General features: G+C 40.2%; 1 protein-coding gene and 1 non-coding gene across 3 annotated transcripts; both read left to right on the forward strand.

The window, feature by feature from the left end:
* Positions 1 to 688: 688 nt before the first annotated feature.
* On the forward strand, positions 689 to 25,559 carry pip4k2cb (phosphatidylinositol-5-phosphate 4-kinase, type II, gamma b). Of its 2 annotated transcripts, XM_073825866.1 has the most exons (10): positions 689 to 1,166; positions 1,397 to 1,494; positions 2,531 to 2,627; positions 5,322 to 5,471; positions 6,245 to 6,391; positions 6,753 to 6,791; positions 22,456 to 22,569; positions 22,791 to 23,055; positions 24,883 to 24,986; positions 25,182 to 25,559. In XM_073825866.1, the coding sequence occupies exons 1-10, from the start codon at positions 1,011 to 1,013 to the stop codon at positions 25,260 to 25,262; spliced, it is 1,251 nt and encodes a 416-aa protein (XP_073681967.1). In that variant the 5' UTR covers positions 689 to 1,010; the 3' UTR covers positions 25,263 to 25,559. The 2 variants fall into 2 exon arrangements, with proteins under 2 accessions (XP_073681967.1, XP_073681966.1); XM_073825865.1 differs by lacking the exon at positions 6,753 to 6,791.
* LOC141294339 (small nucleolar RNA SNORA69) lies at positions 19,732 to 19,857 on the forward strand. Its single transcript, XR_012340930.1, has one exon. It is a non-coding gene; the product is annotated as a small nucleolar RNA SNORA69 (small nucleolar RNA).

Consider the following 25,559-nt stretch of genomic DNA (forward strand, 5'->3'; position numbering starts at 1 on the left):
TCCCATTTAGCCATGTTGCAGAGCCCACTTTGGACCCATTTTGGCAGGTGGGGCCCAAATCGGTCTGACATGAATTGTCCAATTAAGACCCATGTAGTACCCTTACAGGTCCCACTTTTAGTACGTCTGGGCTTCCACGGCTGGCCCCGATGTGGATCCCGGGTGCAAGCCCATAATGGGGCCCACATTTGCCGCCCATGAAGCCCTCATCTGGGCCCCACATGTCATTGCTGGCTGGGATGTTAATGTTTATTTCGGTTAAATTATACTATAGTGAGATATTATAAATATTATTAGCATGCTTTCTGCATTTGATTACTTATTTTGACATTTTTTACTTATTTATATTCTTTTGTATATATATATATATATATATATATATATATATATATATATATATATATATATATATAAACATTAACAGTAACATGATGCTTCCAGCATGTTTTAGAAATTCTGTAATTGTTCAGGTGCTGAAAAGAGCACATTTGCTTTATATGCTGTTTAATTCGGTTGATAATCTAAGCTCGGTCACTGCAGCAATGGTATGCACACATTTGACTGTGTCAACACAACTAACCACCTCACTGGCCACCTCAACGGCCACCTCTCCTCAGCACGCACAGTGCACAACAATGCATCTCTTTTGCTTTTTCACCAGCACTGATCTCATGAAGAAAACTCTTAATAATAAAAATGGTTCAATTTCTTTTTGACAATTATTTGTCTAGGAGGGTAAATTAATCTTCAAGAAAAACAACTCGCTTCTGAAAGAAATGCTGATCTGGCATGTGACTGTTTTGGATCAAGTTTACATTCTCTCAAGTTGGACAAGTTTAATTCTCTCCAGTTTAATTTGGAGCAAGTCGGCCAAGCAGTTTATCCTCTACTGTAAACGGTCGCTGAATTGCAGTCTTTAAATCTCCAGGAATTTCAAGACATTCATCATCACAACTGAGGTGGCAAGTTGTTGTTTTGGTCTATTAATATCTGGATACATTTCTGCAATTATGTCTTCTCCTGGTAAGACAGGGACAGTTTCAAGCTCAGCAAGAAGACTTTCACGAACAAAAAGCAAGAAAAAACATTTCGTACATCAAAAGGTGGAGGTATTCTGGGCCAGCGACCCCATCCTGACTGTGTTTATGTGGGGCATCAATCACACGGTATGTTACTCCAAACCTATATTCTATATCTGAAAAAAAAAAAAATCTACTGTATTTTTCTTTCCTGTAGTGCTTGAATATTATATATTGTCTAACTGCTTAGGTATAATGCACATTTTTTATTTTTGTTGTTATGTCTTTGAGAGAATGGCTGTCATTAATTAATATTAACAGCAACATCAACCATTACAATTTTTCAGCCTTTCTTAACCAGTTTTTAATCTTTGCAGATAAATGACCTCTTTCAAGTGCCTATGCCAGTTATGCTACTTCCAGATGACTTCAAAGCCAACATAAAAATGAAAGTCAACAACCATTTATTCAACAAGTATGGTATATCAAATACACTCTGAAACAAACACTTTCTGATGAAAATAACTATATATAAAGAACTTTTGACTAACAGACAAATAGCAATGTCTGTTTTACTACATTCAGTACAGATGATTGATGTATGAATGACTATTCGTGTAGACTATTTAGTGCAGTATAAAAGCTGAAAAGTGATGGATAAAGTTTGCTACATATACAAAGATACATGTAAAATACTTATGTAGTTTGAATAATTTTGACTTTTTCAAATCATAGTCTCAATCTCATACTCATAGTCAGAGTTTTACATGGCTGCATTTTAAAATGCACAAAGCTCTTAAAACTCATAATCTGCCCTGGTATGGAGACAGTGGTGGGGGTTGCTGGCAAATAGTCCAAACTTGTGACCTCACTGAAATGCAACTTTAGTCACAGTTCCTATCATTAGCAAAAACATGAGAACAACAATTATTTCTTATTCAAATATATGTGATTGTGTGTGTGGTTTCTGCAGTAAACATGAAGATGAACTAAATAATAACTTTATTTAACTTTTTAAAGATATGTGCGTTAAGGTGTGTTTATACTTTGCAGATTCGGTTTAATTAAAACAAACTTTGGTGCAATTGCTCTGTTAGTGCAGTTCATTTGAATAAGAGTGAACAATGGCATTCAAACCTCAGCGCGCACCAAACAAGTAGACAAGGCCCACCTTACGTACCAACATTAATACCACCATATGTACCATATGCGCACAAATTTAGCCCAGCACACAGTATTATTTTGGATGTTCCATATGTTCTGTCACAAAATATACCTCATAAAACCTGTCCAGTCAGGAGGTAACCTTATCCTTATTACTTTTGTTTTGTATCTTTAGGTTCAGTGTAAATTATAGTAAATCATAGGACTAAATGTAACATTTAGAACTTGAACTGTAAAAATAATTTTCCTTTTAATATTTTATTTCCGTACTGTAAATAGAAATAATAATAATTATGTGTGCTCTTTTCAATGTTAAATTCCATGTTTGTTTATTTGTAAATTTTCAGGGAAAACCTCCCTGGACATTTTAAGTTTAAGGAGTACTGCCCACTGGTGTTCCGGAATCTAAGAGAGCGATTTGGAGTTGAACATCAGGATTATCTGGTATGAATTTTTTGTACAGTTTAGGTCTGATTGTATTAAAAGCTGAAAGCTTCCTGTGTTATTTTTTAACGTAGTTCTCAACTGTACTTTATCTGTACTTTAAAAAGTCACATATAAGTCAACATTAAGGTTAAACATCACAAATATGCCACACAATATTTTGCAGTGAGTTTGTAAAAACTTTGCAGAAAGCCTCTCTTTTGCATTATTTGCATAAAGAAGGTCAGGTAGGCCTACAATACAAACTTTTTTAGGTCACATGTGCTCAACTACATTTGAATGGTGGCCATCATTTGCTTTTTTGTTTGCATGAGGCACTTGCCAATGTATTCTGCATAATGTATGTCTGCTTTTAAAATATGCCAACTATTAAATAAATAAACAATAAAATACTTCAGATTAAAATGAAACAGACTATAATGTTGACTTGTAAAGACTTGTAAAGGTCTGTTCCTGGTTGCAGTGGCTATAAAGAAATAAAATCATCACTCAAATGGACTTAACGTACCAATAGTGTTATTCCACCAAAACAAGTCAGAGTTCAGTCAGAGTGTGCAGTCATTACAAAATCACTGTTTATCGCTGTGTACTTCCGGAAAAATATCTATTGCCAAATGCTGAGGATTTGTTTGCCACCCTAGCAGAAGGCGAAGTATTTAGCAAACTGGATTTGTTATTCACATACCAACAGTTGTTTTTAGATCTTGAGTCTGGACAATATCTGACAATCAGCGCTCACAAGGGTCTTTTCTACTATCACTCCCTGGCCCACAGTGTTTCAACGGCTTGTTTTTCAACACACTATGAACTACATAATGAAAAGCATCAATCAATGTGGTGTGCACTATGGTGTTATAAAGCAGATCTTGTTGTCAGTACAGTAGTAAAACTGCTAGATGTGTTGGGTAGACTTGAGAAGCATGGAGTGAAGATTAAATGTACAAAGTATGCTTTCCTCTAAGACTCTAGAATACAGAGACTGATGCTCAGGGCTGCATTCTACTGAAAAGAAGGGGTAGGTTTTAAGATTATTATATTACTACAGTAAGCTTGCGACCAACCTTTTTACATTGCTGAATGTGAAGAGTAACAAATAACAACTACTGAACAATAGATGGCTTGCACGTTACAAAATCTCCTCAACTTGCCTGTGATGCCTCTCTGTAAGGCGTGGACACAGTCCTTTCCTTATGGCCTACCCTCGAGAGAGAATTAAACGATTGTATAACATATGGAGTAACTGCCTGTCTTTGTAAAAGACAATTTGGAGAAGACCAGATGCAACCCGATCCTGTCAAAAATCTTGGATCCCACACTGAAGTTTATATCAAGACCTCAAACCTTCTTATAAAAAAAAGGTCCACAAATGAAGGACGTGTTCTTTGGGGATCACAGGTGGTCATGCTACCTTAGCACAGGAACGGATCCAATCCACAAATAGTCATGGGACACAGCACCATGGGAGAAAATACATGGGTTACATAGAGGTCAACAAGCAGCATTTCCTGGTGCTGATACATGTCCATTTAATGGATCAAAATCCTTCCTACACTTTTAAGAAATCTCGCTGCATCATATGGTCCTTGTTTCAGACAATGACCCTCATTTTATTATTTAAACACTTTCTTATGGGAAATGGAGTTACTAATGCTTTGTCACCGCTACAACATCTGGCTTCAACTGCTGCAGCTGAAAGGGCTTTGCAAACTTTTAGGAAGACATAAACTTGGCTGCAGTCTCAGTCAATGTCTCCTAGCCAATGGCTACCCTGTTTTTTGTTCACATAGAGAAATACACCACAAACTGTAATGGAACACACAACAGCAGAACTGTTCCTGAAACATCAACCAAGCGCTTGTCCTTTATTGCTCAAACCTGATGTGTCGGATGTTGTATCTTGCAACAGCAAAAAACTTGTCATAATCAATCAAAGTTACTTTAGACATTCAGTCTGGAGAGAGGGTGTTAGTGTGAAACTTTAGACATCCTCAGAAGGTCTGGATACTAGGCATTATTCAGCTGTGTTTTTACTGTGGAGATACACTGCGTTTTGTGTGAACCTTCACTTCAAGGTACCTTCGCCTGCGTGTTCCAAATTGGTAAGGACCTTCTGCGCTCATTTGAGGGCCTCATTTGCATGTTCCAGATTGGTAGGACCCTATTGCTGCTCCAGGGTATCAATTTCCCACATCACTTAGTGTTCAAGGATTCTGAGCCCTTTCCCACTGTATTGCTATCCAGCGCAATCAGTGGAAGATGTCACCACCATTGGACTGCTCACTTAATGATGTTTTATTAACAAGGTTTGGGAGGAGCACAATCAGATAATCAATCTATTTGGCACAGGTGTAACTCGTTTAGCCAATCATCGAATTAACGCATCATATATATATAGCCAGCCATCTTACCTCCATCCAGCGACAGTTTCTTGGCATTCCTCCTAAACCCCAACTCCCCACTTCTAATCTGTTTCTATCCCAAACTAGGGAGGGGGAGTTCTCTGGGTCCGGCCTGTATTCCGGGCCCGGAACCCTTCCCCAGGACAGCACGCCAAAATATGCTTATTACTTGCTCAAGCAGATTAGATGTAAGGGCGAACTCGTGAAACCACTTATAATGTAATCTTGCATCACCCTGAACGATTTTTGATTGACTTTAATGTGCTGTTTTCAAATTTCTATATGTGTGTTTCAGGTTTCTCTTACACGTAGTCCCCCAGCAAAGGATGGCAAGAGTCAGGAAGCAGGACTGGTGTTGACATCATATGACCGTACACTAATTGTCAAGCAAATCTCTAGTGAGGAGGTGGAGGACATGCACAGCATTCTTTCAGAATACCACCAGGTATTGACTAATGTTTCATAAGACAAGTTGTTTAGGTAAATGTAACTTTTGTTGAATGCAGTCTCTTGAATACATTTAAAAATTAGCCAGAAATAAAAATAATTAAATAATCCTCACTATCATGCCAAAACCATATGATATTCTTTCTGCAAAAATAAATAAATAAATAAAGTACTGATTTCCCTTTTCCATACAATTACGATGACTGGCAATTTATCCTTAAAGTAGTACCTACAGTACATGCACTGTAAAGTCTTTTGAAGGTTAATGTTTTGCTTAATGAAAATGTTATTGTTAAAGTTGTTATTCCCCAATAAATTCATAGAACTGTTAACTACAACTATATTGTTACACTGATGCAAAAAATAAAAATGTACACATGCTCTGAACCATGTGTAAAGGTTTCCCAAGTTTAGGTAGGCTTTAAGATATTTATTTTAAACTTATTTAGCTTCCTGGCTACAGTGAGGGGACATACAACAATGTACACTTGTTATCTCCAGTGCTTCAGGCTTTGTCTGAGCATTCTGCCAGTCCTCTTGTTTCTCTGTTTGCTGCATATCCATGCATCCTTATGTCCTGTCTATGTAACATCTAACTACTTCATGTCATGCTACTTTAAAAAAATGAATTGAAAGGGTTTTTTTTATGTTTGTGCTGCTAAATTTATTGAGATATATCCAGATAAAGCAATTTACGGAACCTAAACAGGCCAGTACCTTTTATTCTCTTTTCTCTCATAAAAACAACTTTTTCACCTTTTTTTCCCTCAGCACATCGTAACATGTCATGGTAGCACACTACTTCCCCAGTTCCTTGGCTTGTACCGTGTTACTCTGGACAATGAAGACACATACCTTTTAGTCATGAGGAATATGTTCAGCCACCGACTAACTGTCCACAGGAAATATGACCTCAAGGTAGATAAAATTCATTCTTTATTCATTGTCTACACTTTTAATTACTATTTAATGAATTTCTCATTGAGATGTCATGGTGAGGAATTATTGTTAACAGTTTGTTATACTGTACAACTTCAGTGAAGAAGTGAAATGATCACTAATAGACTTGTTTTGTTATGCTGACTAGACATGTATAAAAGTTATTGATTTTCAGTCAACTTGCACATCAAAGGCAATCTATTAAATTTACTTAATATTTTTTTAATAATAATTTGTAGCATTACTGTTTCATATTCACATAGAACAGCTATTATTTTGTAAGGATTATTAATTATTGTTATGCAAAAAATATATGGCACAGGAATATTTCATTTTATAGGGGTCATTGGTTTCTCGAGAAGCAAGTGATAAAGAGAAGGTAAGAACACTAAACCACTATATACCACAAAAATCATGTTGAGTTTGTCCAGAATATTTACATTAATGTTCCTCATAAACATAGTCTGCTCTTGCTTACAGCAAAGTTTAGAAATATACAAATAACAACAAGTGTTCCATTTCCAGGGAATGCATGTACTGATAAAGTATTTTTGTAAGCTAATGTATATAAGTTAATTTTTATATTATTAAGTATTTGTCACAGTTTTTCAAAGAAAATTTTAAAATGATCATGTTAACATACTGTGAGACAATTTCCTAAATCTTACTGTGAATAATTTTTGAAAAACATCCATACACACACACACACAAAAAAAAGTGCTCTTCAATCCGTCCTGCTTTATAAATTACACATCATTTTAAAATCATGCATACATGAATGAGCAGTTCAACTTGACCCACAGAACACCCACAGGAATTCATATATGGTTTGACAGCATCCTTATATGGTTTGGATGCAATATAAAGAATAGGTAAAACCAGAAAATTAATACTGAATTCTTCTTAATGGCAAGTGAACTGGGACAACAGACTGAAAAAAACAAAACAAAAAACAAAACAAAAAAACGGACAGATTATTTATTTATTTTTTTATCAGACGTAGTGGCATCAGTGGTAAAACAACTGTAAATGTGTTGCTTGGAAAGTTGTACCAATTGTGTGTGTGTGAGTGTGTGTGTGTGTGTGTGTGTGTGTGTGTGTAGTCAAGCCCGAAATTATTAATATCCCTGGCAAGTTCTGACTTAAAGTTACTTTCCCTTACAGGAACATTGAGCTGCGTCGAAACGCTATGGGAATGCCTTCAGCGTGAGAACATCCTGAATCATGTGTGCAACTAGTCCAATAGGAGTGTGAGACGTCACAGGTGTCATGACGTCACCGACCAGGAAGTATAAGAGCACGTACGGTGAAACACAGCGCTTGCTTCTGTCGTTTCAGCAAGCGCTCTGTGTCTGTGTGTGTGATCGCTCTCTGTTTTGTGTTTAGCTTTTGTTTAGAGAGCGATGTCTAAGTCCTACGAGCAAAAAGATAAGCAGCAGCACTACAAGCTGTGTGTGCCTCCTTGCACTCGCTTTATTAGTGAGGACACACACAGCTTGTGTGTTGCTTGCATGGGTGCGCAGCATGCGGCATCAGCTCTCGAGGGGGCTGATTGCCCGCATTGTTTGCATTGTTTGCGCATGCCACTGCTCTCTTTGAGAAGGGAGTCTTCACTAGCGTTCCTCGCGGGTCTGGTCCCGCTTCCACTGAGGCGGGGCAGCGACTGCACTCGTGGGGTTTGCAGTTAGATCTAGCAGAGGGAATAGAGACGGGCGAGTCCCTATCTCTTTCCTCACCTGCTAGATCTGCCGCCTTTTCTTTGGGTTCGGAAGCCCGCTCTGCGGTTTCTTCCCCCCAGGGAGAAGGCTCTGCACTTCTCCTCTCTTACTCCGAGGAGGTTGATGTGGAGGGTGTTGAGGACGAAGCACTCCAGAAGCCCTGATGGTTGTGGCCCAGGGCTAAGGAGGACAGTCCCCTCTGGGGAAGAGCGGTTAACACCTCATTATACGGTGCCCGTCTCTCCTCAGTGTCCTCAGGGGGTTCGCTCTGCCAACCCTGCCACCTCTGGTGTTTCAGGGCGCAGCGGTCCCCAGCGAGCATATCTCTCAGTCACCACCCGATCTCGTAGCGGCGCTAAGAGGCTCGCGACCTCTTCAGAGGTCCCTCAAACAGTTAGCTGGGTCATGCAGTCCCCAGTTTTGGGACCCCCAGCTAGCCGTTTCTCTAAATCCAGTCTCGAGAGGCTGACTCCCTTAGTAGACTTTTTGGCAGCGTGGAAACTTCTGCCAAACGTCTTTCAGTGGGTCCTGCGTACTGTAGAAAGAGGCTACCGCATTCAGTTCAGTTTACCTCCTCCCTCTTTCAGCGGGGTTTTTCCCACCGCTGTGGGTCCCGAGCAGGCTCTGGTTATGGAACAGGAAGTAAACATTCTCCTGGGGAAGGAGGCCATCGAGGTGGTCCCTCCTCAAGAGCGAGAGTCCGGATTCTACAGCCGGAACTTCATTGTTCCGAAATGGGCTGAGGCCCATTTTAGACCTGCGCTTACTAAATTGTTCGGTCATGCGCCTCAAGTTCAAAATGCTGACAGTGAAACAAGTGGTCTCACACATCAGGTCCGAGGACTGGTTTGTGACCATAGATCTCAATGACGCCTACTTTCAAGTCTCCATCCTTCCTCAACACAGGAAGTTCCTGAGGTTTGCTTTCAGGGGCAAAGTATACCAATATCGGGTTCTTCCTTTCGGCCTTGTACTCTCACCCCGCACTTTCACGAAGTGTGTGGATGCAGCTCTGGCTCCTCTGCGACTCCAGGACATCCGCATACTCAACTATATCGACGATTGGCTGATTTTGGCCCAATCAGAACAGATGGCGTTTCAACATCGAGATGTTGTTCTGTCACATATGAAAATGCTGGGGTTAAGACTAAATGCCAAGAAAAGTGTGTTTTCTCCATTACAGAGAACCACCTATCTCGGTGTGGTGTGGGATTCAACCACGATGCGGGCACATCTGTCCCCCGCATCTGTCACTCACTGTAAAGCAGTTTCAAAAACTGCTGGGTCTGATGGCAGCTGCGTCCAACGTGATTCCTTTTGGCCTGCTGTACATGAGACCCTTATAGTGGTGGCTCAAAGCCAAGGGGTTCTCCCCGAGGGGAAACCAACTTCGCATGATCAAGGTCACGTGGCGATGCTTTCGTGCCTTAGACATGTGGAGGAAGCCTTGGTTCTTGACTCATGGCCCAGTGCTGGGAGCTCCTTGTCGCCGCGTCCCGCTTGCGACAGATGTATCCCTCACTGGTTGGGGAGTGGTCATGAGTGTCCGCTCGGCCCGCGGTCTGTGGAGGGACCATCATCTCACGTGGCACATCAACTGCCTGGAGATGATGGCCGTGTTTCAGGCTCTGAAACATTTTCTCCCAGACCTAAGAGGTCACCATATGTTGGTGCGCACCGACAACACAGCGGTGGTCTCTTACATCAACCACCAAGGAGGTCTGCGATCGCGCCCCTTGTACAAGTTGGCGCACCAGATCCTTGTGTGGGCCCAAGGGAAACTCCTCTCGCTGAGAGCGAGATTTGGGACATCTTGTCGAGGCAGGGGCTGAGGTGGTGAAGCAGATCTGGAGAATTTTTGGCTAGGCTCAGGTGGACCTCTTTGCGACGCAGGAGAATGCGCAATGTCCCCTCTGGTTCTCTCTTCATCATCCAGCTCCTGGATGCTATGGTACAGACCTGGCCAAGGCTACGTCTGTACGCTTTCCCCCCGATTGCTCTGCTCCCGGGAGTTCTGGAGAGAGTGCGCCAGGACGGGGTCCGACTTCTTCTAGTAGGCCTGTGCTGGCCGGGCCGAGTCTGGTTCTCGGATCTGATATCCCTCTTAGACGGCTCTCCTTGGGAGGTTCCCGTCAGGCCGGACTTACTCTCACAGGCAAGGGGGAGAGATTGTCCAACCTTGCCCGGAGCGATGGAAGCTGTGGGTGTGGCCCCTGAGGGGGCACAACTTATAGCTCCTGGTCTCCCAACTGAGGTTGTGGAGACCATCCTCCAGTCCAGAGCTCCCTCAACGAGGAAACTGTACGCCTTGAAGTGGAAACTTTTCACTTCTTGCTGCGGAGACCGCCAGTTAGACCCAGTTAACTGCCCAGTTGGTACAGTGCTGGAGTTCTTCTCCGCCGGGTTGACCCACTCCACCCTGAAGGTTTATGTGGCGGCCATAGCTGCTTACCACACCCCTCTTGGTGGCACTTCAGTGGGCAGACACCCCCTTGTTACACGTTTCCTCCGCGGTGCGCTGAGGTTGAGACCTCCAGTACGCTCTCGCGTATCTCCCTGGGACCTGGCTGTAGTGCTTGAGGCACTCTGTAAGCCTCCCTTTGAGCCTTTAGAAGAGGTCTCTGACCGTCTTCTTACTCTTAAAACCACCTTTCTACTGGCTATTACCTCCCTCAAGAGGGTTAGGGATCTTCAGGCCCTCTCAGTGGCCCCTTCCTTTCTGGACTTTGTGCCTGGTATGGCCAAAGCCTTTCTGTACCCCATGGTGGGGTACCTTCCGAAGGTCCCCACAGTAGCACCACGGCTTGTTGTACTGCAGGCCTTTCATCCTCCTCCCTTCAGGGAGCCCGACCAGGAAAAGCTTAATTGTATGTGTCCAGTGCATACATCCACAGAACTGCCCTGTGGAGGAAGGCTGACCAACTTCTGGTCTGTTATGGCCCTCCGAGGAGAGGCCGCCCTGCTGCTAAGCCTTCCATAAGTCGGTGGATTGTGGATGTCATCACGGTAGCCTATGAGTCCTCTGATCTCCCCTCACCTTTGGGAGTCAAGGCTCACTATACCAGAAGTGTCTCTTCTTCTAAAGCCCTACATTCGGGCCTTTCTGTCGCCGACATCTGCAATGCGGCGGGCTGGGCTACGCCCCTAACTTTTCCCAGGTACTACGGCCTGGATCTTAGAGCCTCTCCGGGCTCCTTCGTCCTCTCGCCTTAATTGGCAGGGACATCCTCAGTATGGCAGCGCAGGCATTCTCGTTCCCATAGCGTTTCGACGCAGCTCGATGTTCCTGGAAGGGAACGTCTCAGGTTACGTATGTAACCATGGTTCCCTGAAGGGAACGAGACGCTGCGTCTCGAGGCCATACTTCGGCATCCCTGCAGCGCTTGCTGTCTCCAGAAGCTAGCGCTGTGTTTCACCATACGTGCTCTTATACTTCCTGGTCGGTGACGTCATGATGCCCATGATATCTCACACTCCTATTGGACTAGTTGCACACATGATTCAGGACGTGCTCACGCTGAAGGCATTCCCATAGCGTTTCGACACAGCGTCTCGTTCCCTTCAGGGAACCATGGTTACATACGTAACCTGAGACGTTTTTATCAACCAGCAAGTAGTTTTTTTTGACCGGAAATGACACAGGCTTCTGTTTTATGGACAGATGAAAACAAATTGAATTGTTTGGCCACAATGAAAGTAGTGAAGAATTGAGAATCTGTGGAGGGAGCTAAAGATCAGGGTGATGGCAAGGAGACCCTCCAACCTGAAAGAGTTGGAGCTCATCACTAAAGATGAATAGGCAAAAATACCAGTGGAGACATGCAAAAAGCTGGTCAGCAATAAGCGTTTGATTGCTGTTGTTGTGAACTTTTTCTCAGAGACCAGGAGACGTTTTGATATCTTGAAGCAGAAGTTTCTCTTTATTGAGATCCTAGCTGTTCGTTGCTGCAGTTCTTCAAAAGTCGTCTACTAAGGCATATACATTACAGTTTATATACCTTTCCAGGGGGAGGATTACATGGAGGTGGAGTCAATCTAAACAAAGCATGCAAATACAGTACAGGAATCAGCCCGTTACCAGAGTTCCCCAGCCCTGATCTCATTATCATAACAGTGTCATTCAAAGGCATAGGTGCTAATTCAGTCAGTCTGACAGTATTGCCCATACCTTCACATTATCATTGAGACAAAGGTATCATTCAAAGGCATATGTACTAATCCAATCAGTCTGACAGTATTGCCCATACTTTAACATTATCATAGAGACAAAGGAATAGCTGTAACAAAAAGGTTAATGTCTCAGACACCTGGGCTGCCTGATTTGATCTTCTTCTAATGTCATCATCTGTACCTCTAAATTCAATGTACTTAACTTTAGATTTATCTGTGATGCTATGTAAGAATCTAGGGTCAGCATTATCATAAACAGATTCTTAAATTTGTAATCCCACAGTTCCCCCTTTGAGAGTTCTAATAACTCTCACATAATACAAATTTAAACATTTAAAAGTTCGTTCTTGTAACCTTTGATTGTTACAGGCACATAGTAATTGCTCTGTGGTGATTGTTTGTAACGGCATGTTGACACAGAAACAAACATGCAGCTAGGGCCCGTTAAGTTCTTACGGGTAATAGTCTTTTCTGGTTGGACCAGTCATTTCCTTGTGATGGTCGTGGGTCATTTGCTGAATGAAACACTTGATACTGTGGACGCATAGATAGTACACCAGTAGGAGAATCAATAGCAGAACTGCTATTTCCTTGATCCACAGCCAGGGTTTCCCTAACAAGTTTCCAAACCATGAAGAACTATTTTCAGTCATCTGGTGTAATTTTGCTGAAAGATCAAGAATGTCTTGTTGGATTTTGTTGCGATGTTCATGTTGATGGATGACTGAAGTTCTCTCATGTGATTCTCTGAAACTTTCATAAGTCCATTCTATAGCCTACGTTGGTTAACATAAGCCCCATCTTGCAGTCATGTAACTTGAAAAAGTTACAGGCACATACAACTTATTCTGTGTCTTGTCCTAGATTTACGTAGGTGTAATAGTTCTTTTCAGAACCATAACTGTTGACACATACGACAAGGGATGGTGAAATGTCGTACAAACTACATGATGTCACAGAAAATCATGTAGTGTAAGAGTGGAAGTCTTGAAGTCTATGGCGCCTGAATAGCTGTGAAGCTGTCTGTTTTCTGTAGTCCGTTTCCCACGTAGATTCACTCAGATGACTCTTTGTCCTCATGAAGCTTGTTCATGGATGTCTGAAGTGATGCTTCACACCAGGGTTTCTCTTATGAAGATGACTTGGCATACACATCTGAAACACAAGAAAACAAAGAAACAGCAGACCAGCAGTATTCATGCATAGACATTTTTAGACTTCTGTTGATCGTATAGTGGTTTTATTTATTACATTAAAATTCTAGTGATCGTATAATGTTTTTTTTCTTAACCTTATCTTAATTTGACACCTAATAGACCAGTGAGGTGGGGATTGAAAGTACTAAAGGGGAAAAACCTATGAGGAAATCTTCACCGCAGGATTGACCCCCGAGGCCTGATGCACTTCGGTTCTTTCCTGGGCTCCTCACTGGTTTGTGTGTCCTAATCTGTCCCTTTAAGTGTTGTGCACACTGTATAGTGTGAGACATAAGTTCCTAATGCAGAACAAAAATACATGTATTTCCAAAACAATGCAATCACTACATTTCAGTCCTCTAATTAAATATCAGTCCTGGTAGACATCATAACAGAGGATGGGTGACTGAATAGAATATTCTGGTATGGCTGTGAGTGTTCTTAACCAAGTGTCCCCAAGTTTGGGGGGAGTGATATTCAACTTCCCTTTGTTCTGTTAACAAAGAGTCTTTCATCTTTGTTGTAGATTACTGGGGTAATTAAGAATTCACAGCCTTAACGGTTAGCACCTCAGCAAGCTGCCCAGTGAGTTTGGTGTAGTGGGGAGGTGCTGTTTTATCATTGCTAGCAGACTGTGTAAAAGCTGATTTACATTGTTCATTTCTTTTACGTATTTTTTGTTTTTCCTGCATTCTTTCATCCTGTGTCCAGGTTTACCGCAGTAATGACAACTACCCTCTCTCTTAGGACATTTACTTTCCTGTCGGTTCTCTGTTTTCAACTTAAAGGAAGCTGCTGCAATCTTTACTCTGGCTTTAACATCAGAGTTTCTTTCCCAAGTAGCTAACCTGTCCAAGTTGCTTTGCAGGGTTCTATTGGATCATGTGAGATCTAAGAAAGGCAGTGCATTTCTATATTCAATTAAAAGGCCATCAAACCATGTACGAGCTAGTGGTCCTTTATCATCTAGCACGATCTCTGGAGTGTCAGCTATTCCACTGTATGCTGCAGCTGACTGACAAATCCTTTCAGTGTACTCACTTACAGTTTCATCCTTCTTTTGCACACAGTTAGTGATTCTGGACCAGTCTGTTTTGGGTCCTATGATATTCTTTAGAATTTTTAAAACACCTTCTCTCAAATCGCCTTTACTGGCATGTTGTAGTTCAGAAGTAACAGCAGACTCAAAACTGTTGAATTCAGATTCAGTTAGAATTTGTGACATCAGCTGTGTGACTTCTGCTAACGACATGTCATAAAGACGCATTTTGCTGTTCAATGCTCTTCTGAATTCAGAAAACTTGTGCGTGCTGAAGGTAAGCTCTGGGACAATCTCTCTATATCTTTAGGTCCAAGCATTCTTGCAATTGCTTGTACCTGAACAACAGAAGAGTTGGGAGGAACATTTTCAATTCCTTCAATTCCCTGAGATCGTCTTCTAGCACCACAAACCCTCACCGAATCTACAGGCACATCAGACACTGATTGGATGGCTACATCATTTTCAAAGAAAGCTTGTAGTCAGGATAAATGTTATCAGGCTGACTAACTTCCATATCAGTTTTTTCTGAAGCTTTGTTGCGGTTCAATTTTTTAGTCAAAGCGGATATTCTAGCCCGGAGTTCTTTGTTCTGTTACTCTAACTCTGAGTTACGCTGAGACTGTTGTGTAGCTAGCGCTAAACCAAATTCTCTGTGGCAGCAGATAATGCCTTTCACATTGTTCTTACGAATACATGCTCCAAGGACTTTCTTACACTCATCTACTGACCAAGTCTTGTCTGGATGGATCTCATATTTCTTAGTTAATTCCTGTCTAACTTTTTCAGTTACTATTAGGTTCATTTGCTCTCCTAACAGTGATTTGAATTCACTATCTGACCACAAAGGAGTTGCGAGACCACCCTTTTCAGTTGTGGGGATCAGCCTAGCATTCTTTCTAACCATTTTGCAAGTTTCTTTGTAACCACACAATCACAACACTAAAACTTCTTTGATCAACAGAGGGTACGCTTGTTAACACAGATCAACTATGGTTAACCTTCCCTGAATTAACAGAGGACAACACAAACTACTAGCACTTTATGCTAAACTTCTCTGCCAAAACAGAGGATAACAAATTTTAGCACTTTAAGGCTAAACTTCCCTGCTTAAAACAGAGAATAACAGATATTAGCACGTAATGCTAATCTTCCCTGGGTGAACAGAGGATAAACAACTCTTCTCTAAAAGAACAACTTTAGAGGGTAACTTAGTTAACTAAACTGTAATAGCTGTAGTTAACCTTCCCTGAATAAACAGAGGATAACAAATATTAACACGTAATGTTAATCTTCCCTGAGTGAACAGAGGATAAACAACTTTAGCACGTAATGCTAAACTTCCCTGAATTAACAGAGGGTAACTTTTCATCTCTAAAAGAACACCTTTAGAGGATAACGTAGTTAACTAAACCCTACAGCTGTCTGTTAACTCTTCTCTGACGGCGCAGAGGATAACTATATGTACTGGTCTTTAGCGGTTCTTTTGGATAGAGTAGCACTCACCAACCCTTGGTTGTAAAGGAAGATTCATGGAAATCTTTGTTCAGCTGGAAGTTTCGCTCTGGATTCCAAAAGATGCAATCTTGAAAGCAGATCTTCTGTTGAGCTTGCTGTTTCAATCTGGATTCAGGTGAAGAAGCTGGAACTCTATCCGGGTCACGGCACCAAAACTGTTGTGAACTTTTTCTCAGAGACCAGGAGACGTTTTGATATCTTGAAGCAGAAGTTTCTCTTTATTGAGATCCTAGCTGTTCGTTGCTGCAGTTCTTCAAAAGTCGTCTACTAAGGCATATACATTACAGTTTATATACCTTTCCAGGGGGAGGATTACATAGAGGTGGAGTCAATCTAAACAAAGCATGCAAATGCAGTACAGGAATCAGCCCGTTACCAGAGTTCCCCAGCCCTGATCTCATTATCATAACAGTGTCATTCAAAGGCATAGGTGCTAATTCAGTCAGACTGACAGTATTGCCCATACCTTCACATTATCATTGAGTGCGTTTACATGGACCCTCTTAATGCGATTATAATGAGATTTTGGCAATATTGCGATTAAACTTTTCCTCATGTAAACGCAATACTTCGATTATAATAATGCGATTAAGCTCATAATCGCAGCAAGCATAATCGTATTAACATAGGTGGCGCACGCCGATTTTAATCGAAGTATACCGGCATGTAAACACCTTAATCGCAGTATTGCCGCTTTGACCAGAGTGCGCATGCGCTCGTGACTTACACGAATGACGTGCCACGCACTTGCAGACAGGGACTGCTCTACAAAGGGGCTAGGGGGCTATAGCCCCATTTAGTGCAGTTTCGTCCATTAGGCTACATTTAATCCATTACATCATCACTAAGATTGAGACGTGCCGTTCATTTAATTTTTAATATAAGTGTAAAGTATACACAGTTGAATTACGCATTCATATGAATTGTGTTAATGTTGAGCGCACAACCCAGTCTCACGGAGCGCATGGTGCTGTCCAGCTTTGAAGTCTTTCCTTTTGCATGTAACAGGTTTTTTCGTTGCTTTGTGTATAGAGCCCTGAATAGGCCTAAAATCTAGCCCAGCTCTTGGCAGAATTCTTGGTAATAGACTGGCCAGACTCCGACCCAAGATCGTCTTTTTGGCCACTTCTCCCAAAACATTTTTTTTTAGCTATTAAAATAGTTCAGTTTTGTATATAGGCCAAATGACAATGTAATTATATTTCGTTTCAGTTTTTTTTTAAGTTAATTTAGAAAAAAGTTTAAAGCATTTTTTCCCGTTAAATATAGGCTAAGTTTTTTTTTTTTTTTTTTTTTTTTTTTTTTTTAAGAAGCGACCAGCGGCAGATGGTGAGTTCATATGCTTGATCAATTTAGCTTTCTTAAATCATCACGACTTGCCTAAAATAAAATCTATAGATATTAAAGAGTTCAAGCATATCAAATGTTAGTTTTAAACGTTTAACCTGTATGTGCGCTGTTATTAGACTCATATTCTATCGTCTGTGCGGAGAGTGGAGGCTAAACGCTCGCTTTACTGGACATGAAGTAGCAAGTGTAATCACTTGCATTGCAAACATCTTAAAATACGCTGACTTTTTTACACGTAAAGGTAAGAGTAATAGCTATTATTCGTAACTGTTAAGGATTTATGTATATTTGCGTGCCCTCACAAACAATACCAACAAATTGATGTGCTTTTTCTATAAAAAAAATGGAATGGGCTCTCTTCTTCAGGAACAGGAATCTTTAGGCAATCGTGAGGCAAATGCGTTAGCCTTGATTGCGGATTTGTGGAACTCCTAAAAAAAATGCGCTGAAGGCGCGCTCACTGCTGCCCGTCGGGCTCGGGCTGGAATGCAGGGCTTGTTTTAAGTTTGTGTCTATTTTTTTCGTTCGTGTCAGTTTTAAATATAATTTAAAATGCCGTTTTAAATAAAATTTAAATTATAGGCTACTTCTGTTAAATATAGTGTGTAGGCTACCAGAGCTGCTTTTCTTTAAAAAGAAAAAAGACACAATTTCTTCATTAAGTAACTTTTACGATATTTACACGAATATCGATTATTTTCTTAGCACCCCCACATATTGTACTAGCCCCCCGTTAGCCCAGTTAGAGAAAATATTCTGGCGCCTGTCTGTAGATTAGAAACGACGATGGCGAAAAAGGCGACACACTTTTAGGGAGCTTAGGAAACTGGACTTTGCGCGATATGAACATAATACAATTCATTGACGGACAATAGGAATAATAGGAATAATGGAAATTCCATGTAAACCGGAGTGAAGAACTTTGCTCTTGACATGTAAACATCATAATGCGATTAAGTCCTTACTCTGATTATTGGAAATAATCGCATTATTCTTGCCCATGTAAACGTAGTCATTGAGACAAAGGTATCATTCAAAGGCATATGTACTAATCCAATCAGTCTGACAGTATTGCCCATACTTTAACATTATCATAGAGACAAAGGAATAGCTGTAACAAAAAGGTTAATGTCTCAGACACCTGGGCTGCCTGATTTGATCTTCTTCTAATGTCATCATCTGTACCTCTAAATTCAATGTACTTAACTTTAGATTTATCTGTGATGCTATGTAAGAATCTAGGGTCAGCATTATCATAAACAGATTCTTAAATTTGTAATCCCACACTGTAATAGCCAATAAAGCCTTTTCTATTGATTATTGAGAAGGGTATGAATAATTTTGTACATGCCACTTTTTATTCAAATGTAAATAAAAGGTGAGTAATATATTTTTTTTTTCACAATGATGCCTCTTGTACATCGTCTTATTATCTTCTGTCATTTCTAATAAAAAAAAAAAAAAAAAAAAAAACTTGCTGGTTGAATAAAAGTAACTTTAAGTCAGAATTTGCCAGGGGTATGAATAATTTCAGGCTTGACTATATATATATATATATATATCCTCCAGAATCTAAAAATAAAAAATAACATTTTACATGATTAGTGTGCTGTGCTTCATTTGAACTGAATTTGAAGCTGAATATAAAACACTTTAACAAAAAAGCAAACAACCATAGCATACACAGAACATTTACTTCTGAATGATGAATGTAGCTGCCTATATAAGTTGGCACTAAATGCCATTTCATCAAAATCTGTCAACTTACAGTGACAATCATTGACTCGTGTGCAGCTTTGAAGGTGAGCTCAGGGAACCAAGGTTACATAGTAAACTTAGAGTTCCCTTTCAAAAACGGTCTCTCACATTGCATAAACACGCTTATGGGATACAGGTTCAATAGCACCCTGGCAGACAACATCCTTACCTGAAGGGCAGGGGCATTCAAGTTCTAAAACCTAATAAAGGTAGATGGCAAAGACCAGCCGGCTGCCGCACAGATATCGCAGATCAAAATTCAGCTGGGCCGAGCCCAAGAGGAGGCCATTCATCCAACGTGACTATCCAACTATCCAGCAGGATAGTCTCTGCTTCGCAACTGGAAGCCCTTTAGAGTAGCCTCTGAAGCACACAAAGAGCTGCTCTGATTGCCAAAAAGTGTCTAGAGTGCTCTTCATACACTCTAATAGCCTGAACCGGACCCTGCTCGTCCTCTGAGCTAGGAAGAGCTAGAAGGGTGATATAACCTGTGCTCTGAGTGGAGAGTACTTTGGGCACATAGCTGTGTCATGGTTAGAGGATAACTTTACAGTTGTTAGGCCCAAACTCAAGGCAGGAAGTGCTGACTAAAAGTTCATGCATATCACCCACTCGCTTCCCTGCTGAAAAAAAAACAGCATATGCTGTTTAGGTATGTTTTGGTACCAAAACATACCTAACCAGCATATGCTGTTTTTTTTTTCCAGCAGGGTTGACAGATGCTAAAGCCAATAGGAGGGCAACAGGTTGGCCAACTGGAGCAGCCATAAAAGGAGGACCTTGAAAGGCCTTGAAGACTGTGGGTAAATTCCAGGTTCACACAGTATGAGGATTAGGTAGATTCAGTCTCCGAGCTCCCCTCAGGAACTTAATGACAAGGTTGTTTTGCCAAGTCTTCAGTCTAGACTGCACACCAGTCAGAGAACACAGACCACTTAAGGGTGTAGAGGCGTCTTGTGGACGAGGCTCTAGCCTCTAGTGTTAGTTGTCTAGGCTCTAGTGTTAGTTACCCACATGGGGAGCTGTCAAAACTCCTGTTGAGGGACAAAATGAACAAAGCATTAGTGGCTGTAAAGCCTGACTTGCTGTTAGCTGGTGGAACTAGCTCCACAGTGGCTTTTGCAAGCAAACTTTGTACTTCAGACCAGAAAACGTGTGCATCATTGTCTTGCACTCTTAAAAACAAAGGTTTTTTTTCAGGATGGCTTGTGTGCCTCAATGTCCAAAATCACTCTGGGGCAGGGAAAAGTGATTAAGCCCTGCCCGCTAGGGCCAAGGTGGTCCTGCAGTGCTTAGATGGGTCCATGGCCTTGGCTATCAGTCCCAGGGTCAATTGAGGGCAGAGATGTGCAGTGACTACCACTTTCAGAAGAGGGATCCTGTCATATCCCTTTTCTTCTGCACCATCAATGGAGATGAAGATCGCAGAATCAGAAAAGTAAACTTAAGCCGAGTAGGGGGAGCCATGCTGACCAGTTCCTCCACAGCCTTGATGAGGATACGAATCAGTTCCACGCCAACGATTTTACAATTTTACAACAACAGGCTAGTGAAAAAATCTCTAGTAAAGGGAGGCACAATATACACAGCCACAATATAAAATGACTGTGAACCCCGTCAGCAGATCCACAATCAATGTGCAGAAACAACAGACAATGGGCCTCTGTGGCTGCAATAGGACAGGAAGACAGTTCAGAGAGTTCATAATCGGCCTCCTCAGCCATGACAGGATAGTCAGAGAGCTCACAGATGGTCTCCTTGACCTTAAAAGAAAAGACAGAGTTCAAAGACGACCTCCAAAGCCGTGACAGGACAAGCTGAAAGTTCAGTAACAGCCCTGCAGGCCAAGACCACTCCTTGGTCACTGCAGAACAAACAGAGAGGACCAGCCTTCTTGGCCAGGGCTGCGTTTCCCAAAAACATTGTAAGTTGTTCATAGCTCCATTGGTTTCAATGGGTCTACAACGTACTTAGGCTTACAATGCTTTTAGGAAACGCAGCCCAGTACAGGACAGTCACGGAGCTCATAAATGACATTGCCTGGGACAGGACAGGCAGAGAGTTTACAGAAGGCCTCCATAGCCAGGACAGTCAGAGAGTTCAGGAGCAGACACCACTGCTATGAGAGGAGCAGAAGTGGACACTGCCGACTCTGGAGGTTCTGCAGCGGAAGCTGCCACCTCAGGAGAAACTGTAATGGACGCTGCTGACTTGGGAGGTTCTGCAGCGGAAGCTGCCATCTCAAGAGGAGCTGGGGCAGACTTGCGGACTGGAGCAGGCTCTGGATCAGACTTATAGACTGGAGCAAACTCTGTAGTGGTTTCATGGACTGGGGCAGGCTCTGGAGGAGTAGAAAAGCAGTGTGTGGCCCAAATATACAAAATGGCGTCGGCCATTACATTATCTTACAAAGCAGTTCTGAACTGGCAACCTTGTGAAGAGGTGAAAACTGGCGGCCATTGTTGGAAGAGACTCTGGGCTGGTGGCCATCTTGGGAAGTGACTCTGGAGCAGCAGCAATGGCAGGATGAGACTCTGGTTTGGAAATTACTGGACTGGAAGATACTGAGAGTACTTGACTAGCAACCATTAAAACTGGAGATGCAGGTGACTGTCATATGGCAAACTCCATGGCCACTGGAGCTTGGTGTGTGGTATGTGTGGTACGAGTTCTGATGAGTCCAGGTGAAGGATTATGGGAAATAAAGTCCTTGAAGGAGTGGCATTCCAGTTTATTGTCCATGGAGCGTGCATTAGAAATCAGTATTGTCAAAAGAGCTAGGCTTAGCCTTTATTCTAACTCAGATATATCTATACTTACCACATTTTCCCTCACATTGCTTTTGACTTCTTATGTTCTCACGTCTTGTTGGAAATCTTATATACGTCTTATATATTTCTCTAAACCATATAAAGAATTTAGATCTGAATTGACTTAAGACTGCAGTCACATATACATTTGTTTCTTTTTTTATCATGTGTAAATTGTGAGAATGAACATTTTGGTTGATGGACATTGTTTTGGTTACTTTTAGTGTTACTTTCATGTATACAATATTCCTTTTTATTGTTTTCATCTTGTTACAAAGGATTTCTTGCAAGATATTGGATCTGTCATGCATCTTTTTTTTTTTTTTGCTGACTTTTTGCATTCTAAAGAAGAGTTTGCATGTTTCATTGTGTCCTTCTGTTAAGCCATATGCTTCACAGTTATAAACTGACATTGTTTTCTCAAAATCAAAATTAAAAATTTGTTCTTAAAAAATAATTGCTTGAAAATAATTTTAAAACCCAGGTGAAGGAACTGCCTACCTTCAAGGATGTCGATTTCAGAAATAACATGCAGCGAGTGTACATCAGTGAAGAGGAGAAAGAAAAGCTTTTGGATAAACTGAACAGGGATGTAGAGGTAATTATACCGTACATGCTGTCTGCCTGATCAAGTAGAGAAGGAACTATTTTTTATATTGCACATGATAGTATGTTCTGTTCAGTTATTATTTTCTGTAGCAAGAAATTGATACCAAATACAACCTGGTTTTCTTCAGTTTTTATGAGTGACGTATTGAAACTAATAGTCTTTTGTATATCTTTTTCTATATTTGTATATCTGTATGTGTTTTGGCACAGTTTCTTGTGCATTTGAAGATCATGGACTACAGCCTGCTGCTGGGCATTCATGATGTCGGGAGGGCGGAGCAAGAGGAAGCAGAAGAAATGAAAGACTCTTTAAGTGAAGAGGAGGAGGATTCAGAAAATGACCTGTCCCTTGCAGTTGTGGGGTCTTTTGGCACTTCTCCTGAGGGCATTGCAGGGTACATGAGCTCTTATAAACCTCTTGGTCCAGGAGAGTTTGACCCTTACGTTGATGTGTATGCCATCCAGAGCGCAGTTGGTGAGTCACATTTATCAGGATTGTGGTCTGTTTTTTAGTGTTTTCCTAGTGTTTTCCCCCCTGTGGTTCCTTTGATTTGGTTTATTCCTGTGTCTCCCCCTATTGTTCTGTTTGTATTGGTTTACCCTGGCCCACATTTGGACTTCCCCCTCATTATCCTGGATTGTATTCACCTGTCTTGTTAAGTTACCACTCCCCTTTGCTTCTGTTTATAAGTCGGTTGTTTCTCAGTTTTCCTCGTCCGGTCTTGAAGTTTCGTCGTGTTGTTTCATCCTTGGCTTTTGTTTTGTTTGTTTAATAAATAGTGTTATTTTTGTACTCCTGCCTCCCCGTGTCTCCCTCTGGATCCTCATTCCCCGCACGGCGTGACAACATTCCAGTTTCTACACTTTGTAAATAAGTTTGAAAATCTTTTGATTAAGGTTATAGGTTTTGCTTTAAGTTGTTTGTTGTTTTTGCATTCTTCCCAAAATAAATTTTTACTAATTCCTTTACTAATTTATTTTAAATGCCTATCTTTCACTGAACATATTTGCAATAAAAGTACATGCAATTTGAATTTGTTTAAAGTCTTACATTCCATTTATTAATCTGGTAACACTTCATAATAATTTTAATTATTAAATCATTAACAACATTACATAACACATACCAGATCATTAGTTAATATATATTCACATAACTAGAATTATGAGATAATATGTTTGTTAATATTTAGTAATGTACTTATTAAACATTATCTAATGATTAACATCATTATCATTATTAATTATTATTATTTATTATTATTATTATTATTATTATGTAAATTGAAATGCTGACAAATGTCATTAAACTTAAATTTACATGATCATGCACTTTTTAAAAATCTTTAACAAACATTAATGCTTAACGGATCATTAGTTAATTCTTTCAAATGTCATTAAACTTTCAATTTATACGATCATGCACTTTCTAAATGTCTACAAATGATTTTAACAGAAATTATACAATGATTACAAATTCATTCGTTAATGTACTTTTGAATGCTAACAAATGTCATTAAACTTCAGTTCACCTAATACCTAATTCTCTTTTTTAAATTAGCTAATGTTGTGAAAAATATTGCTTAAACTTAATTGTTTGTTTATGTTTTATTTATAATTTGTAAATGTTTATAAACATTTACTAATCATATATTTATGAGCAGTCATATCAGTAGCAAAATGTGTCCCTAAATGACCTGAATTCACCATATTTACACATCTTTATAAATCATTTATTAATAATTTGTTCATGTTTTTGCAATACTCAATTTGAAGTTGAGACTATTCATCATTTTTAAATGTTTATAAACATGTCGTAATCTATTAGTATCTTTATGGACATTGGACTTTTAGCTGCAAGGACATTTGAGTAAAGGGTGGTTAGTTAAGTTATCTAAATGCTTGCTAAAGACATAACACACATTGTACTCTGGATGCAAAGCATGTTTTGATTACCTCGACACCTATACTATTGTGTACATTATCCAGAATATTCCTTGAGTCATACATTAACATGAGAAAATAAACCTTTTTTTAAGAAAATATTTAACAAAATTATATTGAACCTGTTACCTTATAGTAATCAAATTAACCCCTATACACTTTTGACCCCTTAACCAACACTTAAACCTACCCATACCACCAAACCTGTCCCTAACCTTACCTCTATCACACCCCAATAGGAGCAAAAGTGTTGTACATTAACAAAAGCTTTTAATCATACAATCTGTTAAAATAATTTGTGACTTGTAATTTGAAAAAGTGTTACCATTTATCTTGTGTTTGTCTCTCCTTAATGTAGGTGCCCTACATAGAGAGGTATACTTCATGGGTCTTATAAACATTCTGAGCCAGTATGATACCAAGAAGAAAGCAGCACATGCAGCAAAAACAGTCAAGCATGGAGTAAGTGATACTTTATAAATGAACAACTGAGGCTTTATTGTGTAGTTATTTAAATGTTATTTGCTTTTTAACACTTTTAAAAAGACTAAACTGAGCTTTAAATACTCTTATAATGATCATAGGTATTACATGTTACTATTTTTTTTTTTTGGTCATGTTCTTTTTTGATGTTTTTTTTTTTTTTCAATTTTCAAGGCTGGGGCTGAGATCTCTATAGTTCATCCTGAACAGTATGGCAAGCGGTTTCGAGAATTCATTGCAAACATCTTTGCCTAATTAAGAGCATTTTAAATATACTCTTCCAAATCTAGTGGACAAAAAAACAAAAAAAAACAAAAAAAAACATTGATTTGGAGCTGGTGGTTTGTACAATTCCCTCATTAAATTATTTGAAAAGCATTGTTTGATTATAAAAATGTTTAGCGTATATAAATCATTAAAATTGTCATAAAATTGTATTATAATCCTCTGATTTGCAATAAGACAAATATAAAATTAAAACTTACTCCTGATAGATGATGTGCAGTCATAGCTGAGAAACATTACATTCTTAATAAAGTAACGGTTTAAATT

Source organism: Garra rufa, chromosome 20 (assembly GCF_049309525.1).
Source record: "Garra rufa chromosome 20, GarRuf1.0, whole genome shotgun sequence".
Lineage (NCBI taxonomy): Eukaryota > Metazoa > Chordata > Actinopteri > Cypriniformes > Cyprinidae > Garra > Garra rufa.